Source organism: Hypanus sabinus, chromosome 6, assembly GCF_030144855.1.
Source record: "Hypanus sabinus isolate sHypSab1 chromosome 6, sHypSab1.hap1, whole genome shotgun sequence".
Classification (NCBI taxonomy): domain Eukaryota; kingdom Metazoa; phylum Chordata; class Chondrichthyes; order Myliobatiformes; family Dasyatidae; genus Hypanus; species Hypanus sabinus.
This window is the reverse complement of record NC_082711.1, coordinates 118,680,900-118,700,880: the sequence shown is the minus strand read 5'-3', so window position 1 is coordinate 118,700,880 and position 19,981 is coordinate 118,680,900. Positions and strand designations below refer to the sequence as shown.

Below are 19,981 nucleotides of genomic sequence, written 5' to 3'. Positions count from 1 at the left end.
AAAGCCGTTCCACAGAGAACATACAAATTCCACATGGACACCAGCCAAGATCAGGATTGAACCTCGGTCTCCAGCTCTGCAAAGCTGCAGCTGTACTTGGAGTGCTGCCCTTGAGTGAAGGCTGAATCTGTCATCCCAAATTACTGCCCATCACTGCATCCTACTCCCCACTCTGCCTCGTTTCCCTTCTCAGAACGTGAGATGGGAAACAACATCCCCACGGCCCTGGTCTGTGAGCTGATGAATGGGGGAGGAGGTGTGTGACCCAGGATCTCCAGTGTCAGGTTCACTCTGGAACACTGCACACTGTTCCAGTCTAGCTCTGTGCCAGTCACAGTCCCATGGTTACTGCTCTTGGTCCAGATTCAGGAGCAACAAAATACATGGAACTGAGAGAATTCCCAGCATACAGAGCCATCAACAAGACGTAGCTGAGTGCTTGTGGATGAGCCTGGGTAATTTTTGGGATGGAGGGCACAGCACATGTGGGAACTTCCTCTAGCAGCAACTGGCTGAATGGAAGATGAGTGAAGGGTTAAATGGGTGGGGGGATATGAGATGGGATCAGCTTTATGTTCACTTGGGACTGTTCAGCATGGGATGGGGAAGTTGGTGATTGAAGTGTCCACAAAGATTTCCTTTACTCATCTTGCATCTCTCTGTCCCAACCTCAGAGCTTGTGTCAGGAGCAAACATCACAGCTGAGAACATCACAGCTGAGAACATCACTGGGAGCTGCAACTTCACCTTGACCTGTGCCGTGACCTCAGGTGACCCCACCAGCTTCACGTGGTGGAGAAATGGAGAAGCTTTGGTAAAAGACAGCACCTGGCACATCTGGGTACTCGGAAATATGCTAGAGGTTCATCACACTGCAGAGGTCGAGGACGCTGTGTACATATGTGAGGCCAGGAACCCCATCAGTAATGAAGCTGCAGAGATCAAGCTGAGGGACATCTGCAAATTGAACACATATGGTGAGTGTTGGAGTAAAGAACCCAGGTTATTCTGAGGGTGTTGTTTCCCTGCAGAGGGAGCTTCAGTCTGTATCGAGCCCGTATCTTGGAAGCGTTAGGTGGGACAGTGTACAGAGAGCTTCACTTTGAATCTTGTGCTGAGAGTGTGTGGTGGGACAGCAAAGAAGAGCTTTACTCTAGATCTGATGTATCTTGGCAGTGTTTGACAGATCACTGGAGAGAGGGGTTTATTCTGTACCCAATATTTTCCCCACTTATTTTAGGCAAAGCTTGATTAAAGCATTTGTCCCATTCCTAGAATGGACCCAGCTTTGTGGAGCCCACTGCTCCTTGAAAGTCTCCAGCAGACAATGCTTACTTCTTCTAATTTAACGTCCATGAATGGATATATCCTCGGATGATGGGCAGGCTGTGGGTTCAGGTGGAGCTTTCGATGGGATATTGTCTGCACTAGGAATGGCCACCTTGCTCATGAACAGAATGATGAGGAGGTCTCCCTCCCTTCACATCTGGCCACACTTTGTTCAGGGATTAAGTCCAGGCAAACATCAAATACTGAATTGAGACACACCTTCTTGTACATGGAACATATATTCATCCAGGCTACAAAAAGACAGGAACCCATGAGTCCACAGGTGAATATAAAATTAAAATTCTACTGCACAGCACTGCTTCCACCAGCACACACCCCACCCCAGGTCCCATATAGCTATATCCAGGACACAGAACAATGGCCAGAGATGGGGGAGATGACGGTGAACAGTTAGGGTGTACAGGAAATGCCTCCATGTGGATACAAGGTATTTGCAAGAAGCAGCCCATAATTGTATAAGACTGTCTCTGAGGACTCTCAGGCCAAGAAGCAATTCCTGGAAAATGGGAGTCTGTCCAGTTGGGAGCAGACAATGGTCATAAGACCCCGATTGGAATCAGAATCAGGTTTAATATGACAGGCATATGTTGTTTTGTGGTCGCAGTGCAGTCAAGTACCAAGTCACAGTAAGACACTTGTGTATTATTTATATATAGAATATAAAATACATTAAGAAAATTAAACAAGTAGTGCAAAAAGCGAGCAAAACAAATAGTGTGGCAGTGTTCATGAGTTGGTTCACCGTCCATTCAGAAAGCTGATGGCGGAAGGTGTTCCTAAAATGTCTTCATTGATGGCAGCGATGAGATTAGAGCCAGTCCTGGGTAATGAGGATCCTTAATGACGGATATCTCCTTTGTTGAACTGTCACCTTTTGAAGGTGTCCCCAGTACTCAGGAGTCTGGTGCCCATGACTGAGCTGGCTGAGATTGCAACCATCTGCAGCTTTTCCCAATCCTTTGCAATGGTCCTTCATACCAGATGGTGATGCAACCTGTTAGAATGTCTCCACAGTATATCTGTAAAAATATGTAGAAATATCTTATCACAAGGTGACATGGAAACCAAAATCATCCACTAGAAGACTTGGTGCTGTGCAGCTTCGCTCTTCAAGCATTTCACTCCTTCCCTGTCAAGTCGCAGTACCTGGAGGTAGGGATTCCCTGATTCCAGTGATAGGCAGGCAGCTTTAACAGGGAAACAGGTGCTCGCCACTGGGAGCCGCTTGTTGTCCTGAGGACCTGGCGTCATAATGTAACACAGAGCTGAGAAAAGAGCCCTTCAGCCCTATTCCTGGGGGAAGAAATGCATCAGGAGTGACTACACTCTGGGAAGATGCTCAACATACAGGGATCTGCAGGGTCCAGATTCAGAGAGCTGCCACCTGGTTTTAGAAGCACACCTGTGACTGACCACTCTCCTCAATCAGGAGTCTCAGAACTATATCAGAAATCCTTGCCACACAGAAAATCCACCATCTGCTTCTGGATCTTGGCGGGAGAGACGTAGGGTGGGAACAAGGTTACCATGGTATGGAAATCACCAGTTGGTTTACAACCAGTGCTCGGCCCTTATTGGAAAACACTTGGAACAGTCATGTCTAAAACCCTTGTGGCTGGTGACTTTCAAAAGCTACCTCCTATCAATTTGTCAGTGTGGGACCCAGATAAGTTCTCAGATAGATGAGATGAATGAAAATCAGCTGTCCTCCACCAGTTACATGTCAAAGAGAGAGTGAGCTGCACCCTACCCACAAGCATAGTGGGGTGAGCTTCACCCACACCACATGATCGTCCAAGCATGGCGTCACTATGATGCAGAACACATACACATGCACAGCTACAGAGAACCTACTCTTCCAGGAATCCTGACTCTTCCCCTTTCTCCGTTCCTCCATCTCTGCCACATCTGTTCCTATGATGAGGCTTTCCGTTCCGGACCATCTGAAGAGTCCTCTTTCTTCAAAGAACAGTGTTCTCCTTCCTCCACCATCACTGTTGCCCTCACTCACATCTTCTTCATTTCCCGGTTATCCACCTCAGTCTATCTTCCTGCCACCGTATCAGGGATAGAGCTCCCCTTATCACTCCATGGGCCGCCATGTACAGCAGATCATTCTCCATAACTTCCACAATGCTCAACAGGATCCTACCACAAGGCACATCCTCCCTCCCTTCACTCTCTGTTTTCCACAGGGACGGATCTCTCTGAGGGTACCTGGTCCACTTGCCCTTCCCCAATGATCAGCTTCATGGCACTTATCAAGGGCAGAACAAGGGCATCACCCTTCAGGGCCCCAAACATTCCTTTCAGGTGAGGTGACACCTCACCTGTGAGTCTGATGGGCTCATCTGCTCTATCCAGTGCCCCTCGTGCGGCCTCCTCTACATCAGTGAGACCCTATGTAGACTGGGGGCTGCTTTGTGTCGCAGCTTTGCTCTATCTGCCACAAAAGGCAAGATTCCCTGGAGGCCACCCTTTCAAACACACATTCCACTCCCATTCTGACAGTTTGACCATTGGCTTCCTCGACTGTCACGGTGCGAGCTCTCTCAGGTTGGAGAGCAACTCCTGATATTCTGTCAGAGAATCACACGAACATTGATTTCTCTAACTTCTAGTAATTTCTCACCCCTCCCCTTCTATATTGTCAGAATTAGGTTTAATATCACCGGCATATATCGTGATATTCGTTAACTTTGCAGCAGCAGTACACTACAATACATGACCAATATGGAAAGAAAAATAAATGTCCATTACAGAAAGTATATTCATATTGAAGAGTGCAGAAACAGAAATAAAAACAAAAAAAGTGAGGTCGTGTTCAAGGGTTCAATGTCCATTTAGGAATCTGATGGCAGAAGGGAAAAAACTGTTCCTGAATCGCTGAGTTTGTGCCTTCAGGCTTCTCTATCTCCTCCCTGATGGTAACAGTGAGAAAAGGGCCTCCATACCTAGGACTTGCCCTGAGATGCACCAGTGTTGATCGCCAGTGAGGTTGAGATATTATCACTAATTTGCACAGATTGTGATCTTCCAGTTGGGAAGTGGCAGGAGACAGGTAGCTGGGTGACTGTCAGGAAAGGGAAGGGGATTAGACAGAATGAGCAGAGCATCCCTGTGGCTGTTCCCATCAATAATAAGTATACCGTTTTGGATACTGTTGGTGAGGATGACCTACCAGAGACAAGTTGCAGTGATTGGTCTCTGGCACCGAGACTAGACCATCAGCTCAGAAGGGAAGGAGGGAAAAGAGGAGAGCAGTAGTGATAGGGGATTCGATAGTTAGGGAGACAGATAGGAGGTTCTGTGGAAGAGATCGAGAATCCCAGATGGTCTGTTGCCTCCCTGGTGCCAGGGTCTGCGATATCTCGGATCGAGTTCTCAGTATTCTCAAGAGGGAGGGTGAGCAGCCGGATGTCATGATCCATGTAGGTACTAATGACATGGGTAGGAAGAGTGAGGAGGTCCTGAAAGGTGAGTTTAGGGAGTTAGGCACCAAATTAAAGGACATGACTTCCAGGATAGCAATCTCAGGATTGCTACCAGTGCCATGTGCAGGTGGGTTTAGAAGTAGTAAGATAGCGCAGATCAACATGTGGCTGAAGACATGGTGCAGGAGGGAGGGCTTCAGATTTATAGATAATTGGGCAGTTTTCCAGGGAAGGTGGGACCTGTTCTGGCAGGACGGTTTACATCTGAACTGGAGTGGGACAAATATTCTTGCAGGTAGGTTTGCTAGAGAGGCTCCAGTGGACTTAAACTTGATACAAGGGGGGAGGGGAACCAAAGTGTAGGAACAGATGAATGGGAGAAGAAAGAAACAGAAGATAGTAAAATTGTTTGCACCGTTAGAGATAAACAGAGAGGAAGAGGTGGAGAATTTCTTAAATACATTTATTTTAATGCTAGGAGCACTGTAAGAAAGGTGGATGAGCTTAGAGCATGGATTGATACCTGGAAATATGATGTTATAGCTATTAGTGAAACATGGTTGCAGGAGGGGGGTGATTGGCAACCAAATATTCCTGGATTTCGTTGTTTCAGGTGTGATAGAATCAGAGGGACAAGAGGGGGAGGTGTTGCATTGCTTGTCAGAGAAAATATTACAGCGGTGCTCTGGCAGGATAGATTAGAGGGCTCGTCTAGGGAGACTATTTGGGTAGAAATGAGGAATGGGAAAGGTGTAGTAACACTTATAGGGGTGTATTATAGACCACCTAATGGGGAGCAAGAATTGGAGGAGCAAGTTTGTAAGGAGATAGCGGATACTTGTAGTAAGCACAGGGTTGTGATTGTGGGAGATTTTACTTTTCTCCATGTAGACTAGGAAGCCTATTCTGTAAAAGGGCTGAATGGTTTGGAGTTTGTAAGATGAATGCAGGATAGATTTTTGCAGCAATACATAGAGGTACCAACGAGAGAAGGGGCAGTGTTGGATCTCCTGTTAGGGAATGAGATAGGTCAGGTGATGGAGGTATGTGTTGTGGAGCACTTCTGGTCCAGTGATCACAATACCGTTAGTTTCAATATAATTATGGAGAAGGATAGGAATGGACCCAGCATTGAGATATTTGATTGGAGAAAGGCTAACTTTGAGGAGATGCGAAAGGATTTAGAAGGAGTGGATTGGGTCAATTTGTTTTATGGGAAGGATGTAAGAGAGAGATGGAGGTCATTTAAAGGTGAAATTTTGAGAGTACAGAATCTTTATGTTCCTGTTAGGTTGAAAAGAAAGGTTAAAAGTTTCAGATTCAGATTCAGTTTATTGTCATTTAGAAACCACAAATGCAATGCAGTTAAAAAATGAGACAACGTTCTTCCAGAATGATATCACAAAAGTATGATATGACAAAACAGACTACACCAGAAAATCCACATAATGTTTGACAATCCCCAATCCAGAGTCCGGAGAGGCTGCTGCGTATTAATATTGCACTACCATCTTAGCGCATTCCCTGGAAAGGAGCTCCAAATCCACCAGACAAACAAGACCAAAAACTAAAGCTACAAGACCTGCACAAAACCACATAGTTACAACAGTGCAAACAATAGAATAATTGATAAAAAAACAGACTATGGGCACAGTAAAAATAGTCCAAAGATGTTATAAGACTATAAATTCGAAAGAAACCACCATACAGTTTCCACAAGTTCTCAGGGTCCCAATTGACTCGTCATCCCATGCTGGTGGCTGAAGGGAATACCCCCGCTATGGACTTCCACGGCGCTGCCGGACCCAGTCTTGCAGACACAGCACACAGTGAAAGCAACCTGATCGCATCGGACTCCGAGTCTGTCGAAACTCTGAGCCTCTGACCATCCCCTCCAGCACAGCTTCTCCGAGTATCATCCTCTGCCGAGCGTATTAAGATGCCCCCCACCAATGGCCATCGGCAACGCGACCCCAAAGTCTGGGGGCCTGTTCTTCTCAGCAGTGACCCGGACCTCACAGCAGCAGCAGCAATGAAGAAGGTCTTCCTGGAGATTTCCAGATGTTCCTCCATGCTCCCATGTCTGTTTTCAACCGATTATGATTGTGCACAGCACCCCGCTTCACAAGTAACAGATAATCAGCTCCGGAGTAGCCGCTGCAAGCTGTGTCGCGCCGTCGTCTCGGATGTCATGGTTTGAGAGAGCCATGGTTTTCAAGGGATATTGGAAACTTGGTTCAGAAAAAGAGAGAGATCTACAATAAATATAGGCAGCATGGAGTAAATGAGGTGCTTGAGGAAGATAAAGAATGCAAAAAGAATCTTAAGAAAGAAATTAGAAAAGCTAAAAGAAGATACGAGGTTGCTTTGGCAAATAAGGTGAAAATAAATTCAAAGGGTTTCTACAGTTATATTAATAGCAAAAGGATAGTGAGGGATAAAATTGGTCCCTTAGAGAATCAGAGTGAACAACAATGTGTGGAGCCAAAAGAGATGGGGGAGATTTTGAACAATTTCTTTTCTTTGGTATTCACTAAGGAGAAGGATATTGAATTGTGTAAGGTAAGGGGAACATGTAGGGTAGTTATGGAAACTATGATGATTAAAGAAGAGGAAGTACTGGTGCTTTTAAATAATATAAAAGTGGATAAGTCTCCAAGTCCTGACAGGATCTTCCCTCGGACCTTGAGGGAAGTTAATGTAGAAATAGCAGGGGCTCTGACAGAAATATTTCAAATGTCATTAGAAATGGGATGGTGCCAGAGGATCGGAGTATTGCTCATGTTGTTCAATTGTTTAAAAAGGGTTCTAAGAGTAAACCTAGCAATTATAGGTCTGTAAGTTTGATATTAGTGATGGGTAAATTAATGGAAATTATTCTTAGAGATGGTATGTGTAATGTATAATTATCTGGATAATTGTCTGATTAGGAACAGTCAACATGGATTTGTGCGTGGAAGGTCATGTTTGACAAATCTTATTGAATTTTTTGAAGAGGTTACTAGGAAAGTTGATGAGGGTAAAGCAGTGGATGTTGTCTATATGGACTTCAGTAAGGCCTTTGACAAGGTTCTGCATGGAAGGTTAGTTAGGAAGGTTCAATTGTTGGGTATTAATATTGAAGTAGTAAAATGGATTGAACAGTGGCTGGATGGGAGATACCAGAGAGTAGTGGTGGATAACTGTCAGGTTGGAGGCCGGTGACTAGTGGTGTGCATCAGGGATCTATACTGGATCCAATGTTGTTTGTCATTTATATTAATTATCTGCATGATAAGGTGGTAAATTGGATTAGTAAGTATGCAGATGATACTAAGATAGGTAGCATTGTGGATAATGTAGTAGGTTTTCAAAGCTTGCGGAAAGATTTAGGCCAGTTAGAAGAGTGGGCTGAAAGGTGGCGGATGGAGTTTAATGCTGATAAGTGTGAGGTGCTACATTTTGGTAGGACTAATCAAAATAGGACATGCATGGTAAATTGTAGGGCATTGAAGAATACGGTAGAACAGATTGATCTAGGAATAATGGTGCATAGTTTCCTGAAGGTGGAATCTCATGTGGATAGGGTGGTGAAGAAATCTTTTGGTATGCTGGCCTTTATAAATCAGAGCATTGATTATAGGAGTTGGGATGTAATGTTAAAATTGTACAAGGCCTTGGTAAGGCCAAATTTGGAGTATAGTGTACAGTTCTGGTCACCGAATTATAGGAAAGATTTCAACAAAATAGAGAGAGTACAGAGAAGATTTATTAGAACGTTACCTGGGTTTCAGCACCTAAGTTACAGAGAATGGTTAAACAAGTTATGTCTTTATTCTCTGGAGCATAGAAGGTTGAGGGGGGACTTAATAGAGGTATTTAAACTAATGTGGGGGTAGATAGAGCTGACATGGATAGGCTTTTTCCACTGAGAGTAGGGGAGATTCAAACAAGAGGACATGAGTTGTGAGCTAGGGGACAAAAGTTTGGGGGTAACACAAGGGGTAACTTCTTTACTCAGAGAGTGGTAGCTGTGTGGAACAAGTTTCCAGTCGAAGTTGTAGAGGCACTTCGATATTGTCATTTAAAGTAAAATTGGATAGGTATATGGACAGGAAAGGAATGGAGGGTTATGGGCTGAGTGCAGGTCAGTGGGATTAAGTGAGAGTAAGTGTTCGGCACGGACTAGAAGGGCCGAGATGACCTGTTTCCGTGCTGTAATTGTTATATGTTTATATCTGTAGTTGGGAAAATGCTTAAAGCTATCATTAAATAAGAAATAGCAAAAGCAGGTCCTGTTTGACAAACTTACTGGAGTTCTTTGAGGATATAATAAGTGCAGTGGATAGAAGCGAATAGATGGATGTTATTTAATTTCCTGAAGACATTCAATAAGGTGCCACATAAAAGACTTATCCATAAGATAAGGAAGCATAGGGTTGGGTTGGTGTATTAGCATGGATAGAGGAGAAAGCAGAGAGTTGAGATACATGGGTGTTACTCTGGTTGGCAATCAGTGGTGAACAGTGTGCCACAGGGGTCGGTGCTGGGCCCGCAACTGTTCACGATATACATTAATGATCTGAAAGAGGGGACCAGGTGTAGTGTATCTAAGTTTGCTGATGATACTAAATTCAGTGGAAAAGCAAATTGTGCAGAAGATACGGAGAATCTGCAGCGAGATATAGATAGGTGAGTGGGCAAGTGTCTGGCAGACTGAGTCATCCACTTTAGAAGGAAAAATGGAAGATCAGATTATTACTTAAATGGTAAAAATTGCAGAGGAACTTGGGAGTGCTTGTGTATGAACTACAAAAGGTTGGTTTGCAGGTACAGCAGGCTGTCAAGAGGGCAAATGGAATTGCTAGAGGGATTGAATTTAAGACCAGGGAGGCTGCGCTGCAACTGTACAGGGTGCTGGTGAGGCCGCACCTGGAGTACTGAGTGCAATTCTGGTCTCCTTACTTGAGGAAGGATATACTGGCTTTGGAATTGGTGCAGAGGAAGTTCACCTGGTTGATTCCAGAGACAAAGATGTTAGAATATTAGGAAAGATTGAGTCTCCTGGGGCTGTACTCACTGGAATTCAAAGGATGAGAGGAGATCTTATAGTAACAGATAAAATAGGAAAGTTGTTTCCACTGGTAGATGACACTAGAACTCGGGGGCAAAGCCTCAAGATTCGGAGGAGTAAATTTAGGACAGAGATGAGGAGGAACTACTTTTCACAGAGACTGGTGAGACTGTGGAATTCTCTGCCCAATGAAAGAGTGGAGGTTACCTGAGTAAATATATTTAAGACAAGTTTGGATAGATTTTTGCATCGTAGAGGAATTAAGGGTTAAAAGGAAAAGGCAGGTAGGTGGAGCTGAGTCCATGGCCAGATCAGCCATTATCTTATTGAATGGCGGAGCAGGCTCAACAGGCCAGATGGCCGACTCCTGCTCTTATTTCTTATGATCTTATGTTTATGCTGTTGGGTTTGACTTTGTAGGAAATAATATCCTGCAAATCCTGCCAGAGTTGACGTGCATCTGATCTCACCCCCAACCTCACACAAAATCATCCCTTTGCTCTTGAAATAGCCCCCTGCATCATACATCTTTCTTGTACAGATCTGGGTCCCCAGACTTAAATGCCACAGACCTCGTCCTCAGCAGACAGCGAATCTCCTGATTCACCCATGGCTTTTGGTTTGGGATTATACAGTATGTTCTCATAGGCAGTAATCCACACAGGCTTTAATGAAGTCGGTAACAACTGCAGCATACACATCCAGGGTTGAAGATGAATCCCTGAATACAGTCCAGTCCACCAATTCAAAGCAGTTCTGTAGGCACTCCTGTGCTTCCCTGGTCCAAACCTTCTTGGTCCTCACGACTGGTGCTGCAGTCTTCAATCTCTGCCTATACTCAGGGAGTAGAAGTACAGCCAGGTGATCAGACTTCCCAAAGTGAGGGCGTGGAATAGCACGGTTGGCATTCTTAATGGTGGTGTAACAGTGGTCCAGTGTGTTTATGATTTGTTGAAGTTAATTATTTAGTGACTTTTTCAAGCTGGCCTGGTTAAAACCCCAAAATGATTCCATTTCCCATTTGGCTTTCCTCTTACCCCTTCTCTTCACTTCCCTTCAGTTCCCTCCTCCTTCCCTTCTCCCATAGTCTACTCTGCTCTCCTATCAGATTCCTCCTCTTTCTGCTATCTACTTTTTCCATTTATCACCTGAACAGCGCATGGCAAGTTGCTCGATGTGCTGATCTATCTGAGGCCACCAGACAAAGCTTCAAGTCAAAGCTTTCACTTTGACCACATTTAGATGACCAGCATGTAGGTCCTCCGACACTCCAGCTGTCAGCTTGGATGGTACAACCCAAACAAGGAAAACTCCGTGAAGGACAAGTTCATCCCAGCGCTGGTAAAAATGGGGGGACTGGGATTTCTGCAGCACACTCCAGCCATTTTGGGTGGCCATGTAGATCAGAGATCTTTCCTGGTTTCCCTTTGGATCAGCTCTGCTGTAACGTTCGATTTGCATGAGAGTGAATGCATCAAAGGATGTGTCCTCTTTTGTAAATTTTGCAGGTAGTTCCTTTTCTAAGGGTAAACAGGACAATCCATCAGCACTTCCATGATTAATCATCTTGTAGTCAATGTTTTATTTGTGTCTTACAAGAATCAGAGCCCATCTCAGCATTTCTGCTGCTGCTGTTATTGGAACACCCGTCTGTGGATTGAAAATGGACACCAGTGGATGATGATCAGTAATGAGGGTGAACTCTCACCATACAAGTACTGGTTGAAATGTTTTATACCCCAAACCGGATTCAAAGCCTCTGTCAATCTGTGCATGATTTTTATCTGCAGCAGTTAGGGAGCGTGATGCAAAGCCTTCATCACTCAGAACATGTGACATGATTACACCTATTCTGTAAGGTGAGGCATCATGGGTAGGCTTCACTGGATGATGTGGATAACCCTGTCACTGAGGCCTCTAACCAACTCGTTTCATAGGCTAACTCTGGCCAACAGCCACGTGACTCAGTATTGCATGGGTAATGGTGAGAAGGCATTACTTCAATAAGCAATACATACCTAGGGCTGGTATGATTCAGGTTTAACCAAATAGGAAAGTTGAATGTTCCCCTGAGGGAATGCAGATTTGAGGCGAATGCTTTCCCGTGCCAAGGTGTCGTTTGCCAGGAAATAACAGACCTTACAAAGAACAAAGAACATTACAGCACAGTATAGACTATTCGGCCCACAATGTTGTGCCGACCCTTAAACCTTGCCCCCCCCCCCATATAACCCTCCATTTTAAATTCCTCCATATTACCTGTCCAATAGTCTCTTCAACTTCACTAGTGTATCTACCTCCACCACTGACTCAGGCAGTGCATTCCACGCACCAACCACTCCCTGAGTGAAAAACCTTCCTCTAATATCCCCCTTGAACTTCCCACCCCTTACCTTAAAGCCACGTCCTCTTGTGGTGCCCTGGGGAAGAGGCACTTGTTGTCCTCTCTATCTATTCCTCTTAATACCACCACCAGTATTGGGTTGATGGTGACCTTTAAATCAGCACAGATCCTGATAGACCTATTCTTGGCTGCTGGACCGCTGGCGTTACCCATGGACTCCAGGCAACCTTCGAAAGAACTCCTACTGCCTCTATGCGATTTATATCTTACACCAGCATAAACTTACAGTGCAAATATATTTACAGATATTTCAACTTTCACAAACATTTCATAGTAAAAGTTAAGAAAAAAGGGACCATCACAGTTAAACCAGACTAAATGTGCACATAAATATCAGAGCTCGTTTCTAAAATAGTTGGGTGTATCACTTTACTCACGGTGCTGAACCCATGTCACCAGCCACTGGTCGAACTTCCCTCAAAAAATGTTACAAACAAACTCACTAACTCCTCCTCTGTGCTAGTCATCTGCACATTCTTGCAACAGGGTCTCCCCTTCAGGCGGGATTCTGCCAGTGTCTTCCCCTGGGTTCTTCTCCACACTTTCTTCTTCCAACATCAGCCAATCAAAGCCAGCCCACTGTTCCTCAGAAGTCTGGTCCCACCCAGCTCTCTCAAATGTTTCATGGCATCCCACTGAACAGACTTACAACCTGTTACAAGGCCAACTCGACTGGCTGACGTAACATTCCTAAGTTGAACAAATGGCTCCTTATCTCAACTGAAGCCAAAAACACTTACGTAAGAAGCTTAACTAACTGAGCACACTGTGTTTGCAGAAAAACTGCTAAAATAAAATACCTCACAGCATAAGTGAAGAAATACAGTAAAACATGTTCTTAACCAGGGCATTAAATGTGAGTACAGTGTCCAATGTCACCAGTTCCTTTGCCTTTTTGAAATCCACCACACATTGCTTTCTCCATTGCCATTTCTTCATAATCTGTAGTAATTAGTCCAAGGGGTGCATGAATTTTCCCAGCACACTTGTGTAAGTATTGTGTGTCAATGGTGTGACCAGAGTAACTGATGCTCGGTTTAAAGAATTCACACTTCTTGTGTCATGCTCTGAACCCATAATCTTCTAATCTTTTTAACACTGTCTTGAGATTTTGGAGATTTTGGAGATCTTATCCTGATTGGTAACAATTAAGCCATTCTGGTAACACTGAGTGCCTGGGCAGCCTTGCAGCTCCTAGTCCAGAGCTTTCTGCCAGTGTACAGCTGCAGATGCTACTCCAAAAATACCCCTATTATAGTGATAAAGCCCTTTGTGAGTGTTCATGGTGAGAAACACTTTGGACTCTTCTTCCATCTCCTTCTGTACGTAGGCCTCAGCTGTCCACTTTGCTGAAATGTTTCCCTCCAGGTGGGTTTGCAAAGATATCCTCTATCCTGGGCAGAGGGTATCGATCTACTTTCAGTATTGGGTTGATGGTGACCTTTAAATCATCATAGATCCTGATAGACCTATTCTTGGCTGCTGGATCACTGGTGTTACCCATGGACTCCAGGCAACCTTAGAAAGAACTCCTTCTGCCTCTACGCGATCCAGCTCACTGGCTACTTTGTTACAGATGGTATAAGAAACTGGACAGGCTTTGTAAAACTTCATTTCACATAACCCCATGTTATGTTCATTCAGGTGTGTGTAGGTATTCTTTCTGGTTCAAGAGTACCCCCCCACCCCCACAACTGGTTCAAGACTGGAGGGAATAACTGGTGGTTGAGGGGCAGTAAATTCCTGAACCTGGTGGGATATGTCCTGAGGCCCCTGTACCTGTAAACTAACGCCATCTGCTTACACAATGTCCATATCCTTCTGTTTTCCTCATATTCTCGTGCCCATCTAAACATATAGTCCCTGATGTATCTGCTCTACCTCCACTCAGCTCAGTTTATTTTAGGCATTCAGTACTTTCAGTGGTATATTATTAAAAGAGAGAGAGAAAAAACTTTCCTCTCACATCTAATTTAAAATTCACCTCTCTCACTTTAAATTATCTCCTCTAGTGCAACCCCCGGTAAAGATTTTGCTGCTGAAGTTGTAGGGTATTTCATTGAATGGTTTTCTGTGGAAGCAATGTGTGCTGCTGGAGGTGTTTGGGTTAGGATGCTTAGGAATCTTGTGTCATCCAATCAGGAGGGTGAAACTGGGAGAAGGTTCTAGAGAATGCTGGGGGAAAGGTTTTGTGAGCGACACTGAGGTGGGTCAAGGTCTTTTTTCGGTAGAAGATGGAGAGAGAAGCTCAAGAGAACTGGCCATAGGATTTGGTCCGATGGGATTGCGCAGTCTGATAGAGCCCAAGAGGGAATTCTAGTGGTGATCGGTGAAAATGGGTCAGGACTCTCAGTACATTGGAAGGTTTGAGCTCCACCCTGTGCACATTAGACAGTCTAATAATGATGGGTCCTTTTGCTTTCTTTCTTTTCTTTACTAACTGGTTAAGCTAACATTCATAAATATACTTTCTTTATAATTTTGTGCAGTGTGCATTCTGTTATTTCTTGCCACTGGGTGATTGCATGGGAGCAGTAATTACACAGTATTCACAGAAATTGGGGTTCGTGTGGGCGAGACATACCAACTTCCCGGGTTTGATGGGACTAAAGTTATATCGACCCTGGACATGCAGATTCTGGAAAGGTGGTTTCCTCACCGCTGAGTCCGGCGGCTGTTAGCGAGGGGTTAACGAGCCGCGTCTCTAGAAACACCCAGTGAAAAGGGATTTCATTGTGGGGGCTATTGTCCCAGATTGAATTTGTTGAAGTGATTAACACATAAAAAATGCTGAGTTCCTCCAGCACATGCAGATTTTCTCTTGTTTGTGTTGAGAATTGATTAAGTGGGTTTGTGTTTCAGCCTGTGTTAAACTATTATCTAGGAAAGTGATTAAGATATGAGGCAGGCATTAAGCATTGGTGCAATTCAAAGTGATCACACATAACTAAGGCTTGTGTTCCGAGCGGCATCGATATCCGAAGCCCAGATGAATTGTTGATTAGGGTTTTTCAGTGCCGTCAAAGTATCAGGGAAAGCTATGATCACTGTCAAAGTATTAGGGAAAGGTACGATCACTGTTAAAGTATTAGTGAAAGCAGTTTGACTAGAAGACAGGCACAGATGTCGTTTTAGTTCAGACTAGCAATGGCATGACTGAAATGGGTTGGCCCGGTACTATTGGCGTCCAGGGAGAGTCAGGGCCATGGACCATCCATACTTTCAGTGAGGAGGGGATGTAGGTGAAGGTGCTGAATTGGAAGCTGAAGGCAAATACTTTAAAGACAAGTTGTTCTCATTGCTGCCGAGTGAGGGGATGAGTGGTCTGATGTGGAAGGTCTATTGAGACATCCAGCGAGGGGTGAGCATTCTAAGTTGGTAGCGGCAATTACGTCCCTGGTGGATACATAGCAATGTGCACCAACAGAGAGTCAAAGTTATCGTAGGCTGAGACTGTTCTCGGACTGAAGCCCACCCCGATGGGGAGATGGAATTTGAGATTTGGGCAGAGCAGACATCTCAGCTGCTGGATGAGTGGCAGTGTCAGATAATGTGAAAAGATAGTTCCGGCTGCTGAGGTGAGACATCGTCAAATGTCCTTTGCTACTTCTATGGGCTCCATGCATGCACTAGAAAGTGTTTTTCACATGATGGGAAGGCCAATGCAGCTTATGTCGGTTGGGGTTTAAGAGCATGTTCCAGGAGAAAGGGGAAAAGCTTCCTGCCTACACTTTTCTGCTCGAGAGAGAGCTGAGCTGCTTGTGGCGTAAAGGAGCCATTGAACTAGCTGAGGTGAATCGATTAGGGGTGGACCAAGTGGTGAAGGGCGCACAGTCTCAGGACATGATTGCTTTTAGCCTTGTAAGATGAGCCCCCTCCCCACACTCGTTTACTGAGCTCTGGAGGACTGCTATTGAATGTGGTTCTTTCAAAAGGGGAGTGACTGGTATTGTCTGCTACAACTGTGTTGAGGAGGGACACTTCCGGCGGAAGTTGGGAAACTTCAGAGAGAGGGAACAGCCTGGTGTCTCAGGGGAACTGATGCACCATCAATAACTCACTCTGAGACGTAAGGCGAGATATCGGCTTTTATTGACTGGAAGAAGGAACAAACAGTGAGTGACCACCATACTACATCCTGGAGACTGAGAGGCCGGGCTCAGGCCTTGATCGCCTTTATACAGGGGTCTGTGGGAGGAGCCACAGGAGCAGTCAGCAGGGGGCATGTCTAGACAGGTATATGTAGTTCACCACAGGAACACATTCCAAACAGTGTATCAAGGAACACCCAAAAGCAAAAAATCCCTATTTCTGAAGTCTTAGTGGGTCAAGCTCCAGTGTATCACTATGGATTGAGGGTATTTATGCTAGAGCCATATTTGACACTGGGTCTCAGGTTACTCTGTTGTACTGTTCACTTTACAACTGGTATTTGACGAGTTTACCAGTGACACCACTCAGTGCACTAGAGATCTGAGGTCTTAGAATGAATGACTACCCATATGATGGTTACTTGTCATTGAAGCTGGAGTTTTCGGAAAAAGATGCGGGAGTAGCTGAGATCCTTGACACGTTAATGTTGGTTTATCCGGACCTGGTCCAGAAGGACGAAGCTTCAATTCTTTTTGGGAATAAATACTCCTATTGTGGCAAGGAGAGAATTAGAGAGAGCTTTCTGAAACCTTGCCCATTCACCCCGTGTTCAGAGCTGTTTTTGAGAAAGTGCAAGCCCGGATAATGAGCACAAACGAGGAACTGTGTGGTACATCCAGTCCAAACCCATCGTGTTACGGCCTCATGGGGGTCAGGGAGTTTCACTTGCATGCAAGATGTAAGTGCATGCATACATACTGTTGATAACAGTGCACATGATTGACACAGGAGCTGATTAAACACATTAATGGAGGGTGAGCAAAGAGATGGTATACTGATATATGGAGAGGTAGAATCCAGCGGAGTGTGGGGAGAGAGGGCAGTGATGTGAGGAGTGATAAGTGGTAATAGAGGAGAGAGGTGTAATTTGAGGAGTGATGAGAGGTAATGGAGGGGTGGGGAATGGAGTGTGGAGTGATGATGGGTAAGGTTGACTGGAAAGGGACACTCGCAGGAAAGACAGCAGATCAACAATGGCCTGAGTTTCTGCAAAAAATGAGGGACGTGCAAGACAGACGTATTCCAAATAAGAAGAAACTTTTGAATGGAAGAAGACACTACCGTGGCTGACAAGTGAAGTCAGAGCCAAACTAAAAAGAAAAGAGAGGGCATACAAGGAAGCCAAAGCTAGTGGGAAGATAAAGGATTGGGAAGATTTTAAAAACTTGCAGAAGGAAACTAAGAAGGTCATTAGGAAGGAAAGGATGAATTATGAAAGGCAGCTGGTGACTAACATCAAAGAAGAAACTAAAAGCTTTTTAAAGTATATAAAGGGTAATAGAGGGTTGAGGGTAGATATAGGACCAGTACAGAATGACGGTGGAGATTTTGTAATGAGAGACGCAAAGATGGCAGAGGAACTGAATGCGTATTTTGCATCAATCTTCACAATGGAAGACGTGTTCAGTATACTGGACATTCAAGAGTGTCAGGAAAGTGAAGTTTGTACAGTGAAAATGACAGCTGTGAATGTGCTCAGAAAGCTTAATGGTCCGAGGGTGGATAAATCTCCTGGACCTGATGAAATGCACCCTTGGGTTCTGATGGAAGTAGCTGGAGAGATTGCAGAGGCACTAACAATGATTTTTCAAGAATCGACAGTCATTGTACCAGATGACTGGAAAATTGCAAATGTTACTCTGCTATTTAAGAAGGATGGGAAGCAGCAGAAAGGAAATTATAGACTTGTTAGCCTGACATCAGTGGTTGGGAAGTTGTTGTAATCGATTGTTAGGGATGAGATTCAGGAGAACATGGAGGCACGTGACAAGAGAGGCCAAAGACGGATGGTTTCCTGAAAGATGGTTGTCTGATTAACCTACTGCAATTTTTTCAGGAAATTACAAGCAGGATAGATGAAGGAGATGCAGTATATGTGGTGTACTTGGATTTTCAGAAGGCCTTTGACAAAGTGCCGCACATGAGGCTGCTTAGCAAGATAAGAGCCCATGGAATTACAGGGAAGTTACTAGCATGGGTGGAGCATTGGCTGATTGGCAGAAAACAGAGTGTGGGAATAAAGGGATCCTATTCTGTCTGGCTGCCGGTTACTAGTGGAGTTCCACAGGGGTCGGTTTTGGGACCACTGCTTTTTACGACATATGGCAATGATTTGGACTGTGGGATTTGTGACTAAATTTGGCGATGATATAAACATAGGTAAAGGAGCAGGTACTGTTAAGGAAACAGAGAGCCTGCAGAGAGACTTAGATAGTTTAGGGGAATGGGCAAAGAAGTGGCAAATGAAATACAATGTTGGAAAGTGTATGGTCATGAACTTTGGTGGAAAAATTAAACAGGCAGACTATTATTTAGATGGGCAGAGAATTCAAAATGCAGAGATGCAAAGGTACTTGGGAGATCTTGTGCAGGATACCCTAAAGGTTAACCTCCAGGTTGAGTCAGTAGTGAAGAAGGTGAATGCAATGTTGGCATTCATTTCTAGAGGTAAAGAATACAAGAGCAGGGATGTGATGTTGAGCCTCTATAAGGCACTCGTGAGACCACACTTGGAGTATCATGTGCAGTTTTGTGCTCTTTATTTTAGAAAGGATATACTGACATTGGAGAAGGTTCAGAGAAGATTCACGAGAATGATTCCAGGAATTAAAGGGTTACCATATGAGGAAGTCTGGCAGCTCTTGGGCTGTATTCCCTGGAGTTCAGGGGAATGAGGAGAATAGGAACATATCAAATGTTAAAAGGCCTGAACTGATTAGATATGGCAAAGTTATTTCCCAAGGTAGGGGAGTCTAGGACAAGAGGGCATGACTTCAGGATTGAAGGACGTCCATTTAGAATAGAGATGAGGAAAAGTAACATCAGTCAAATGGTGGCAAATCTGTGGAATTTGTTGCCATGAGCAGCTGTGGAGGCCAAATCATTGGGTGCATTTAAGGCAGAGATAGATAGGTTCTTGATTAGCCAGGGCCTCAAAGGATATAGGGAGAAGGCAGGGGAGTGGGGATGACTTGGAGAATTGGATCAGCCCATTAGTGAATGGTGGAGCAGACTTGATGGGCTGAAGGCCTACTTCTGCTAATATATCTTATGGTCTTATAAGGTAATGGAGGGAAGTGATGTGAGGACTGATGAGGGGTAATGGTGAGGATGGGAGGGATGTGAGCAGTGATGAGGGGTAATGAAAGGATGGAGTGATGAGGGGTAATGGATGAGACGGGAGTGATGTGAATGGTGATAAGGGGAATGGTGGGGAGGGGAGTGAAGTGAGGAGGTAATAGAGGGAATGGTATAGATGAGAGTTAATGGAGAGCGGAGAGCTGGGGGTAATGGAGGGGGATTAATGGGGTATTGGAGGGGACAGGAGTGATGAGAGGTAATGGAATGGATGGGAGTCATTGAGGGTAATGGAGAGGAGGGGAGTGATAAGGGGTAAAGGAGGGTCTGGGAGATATGAGAGTTAATGGAGGAGAGGGGAGTGATGAGGTGTAATAGAGGGGACGGGAGTGATGGGGTTAATTGAGGGGATGGGAGATATCAGAGTTAATGGAGGAGAAAGGAGTGATGATGGGTAATGCAGGAGAGAGGATTGATGAGAGGTAATGCAGGGGAGGGGAGTGATGAGGG

At 44.7% G+C, this 19,981-nt stretch overlaps 1 protein-coding gene across 1 annotated transcript in view; it reads left to right on the top strand.

Annotated features, from left to right (window-relative positions):
• The window catches only part of LOC132395786 (SLAM family member 5-like), an 88,687-nt gene that overhangs the window by 49,622 nt on the left and 19,084 nt on the right, over window positions 1–19,981 (top strand). The window contains exon 3 of the mRNA XM_059972825.1: window positions 675–977. Coding sequence (XP_059828808.1) covers window positions 675–977 — 303 coding nt within the window. The remainder of the gene's footprint in view (window positions 1–674; window positions 978–19,981) is intronic.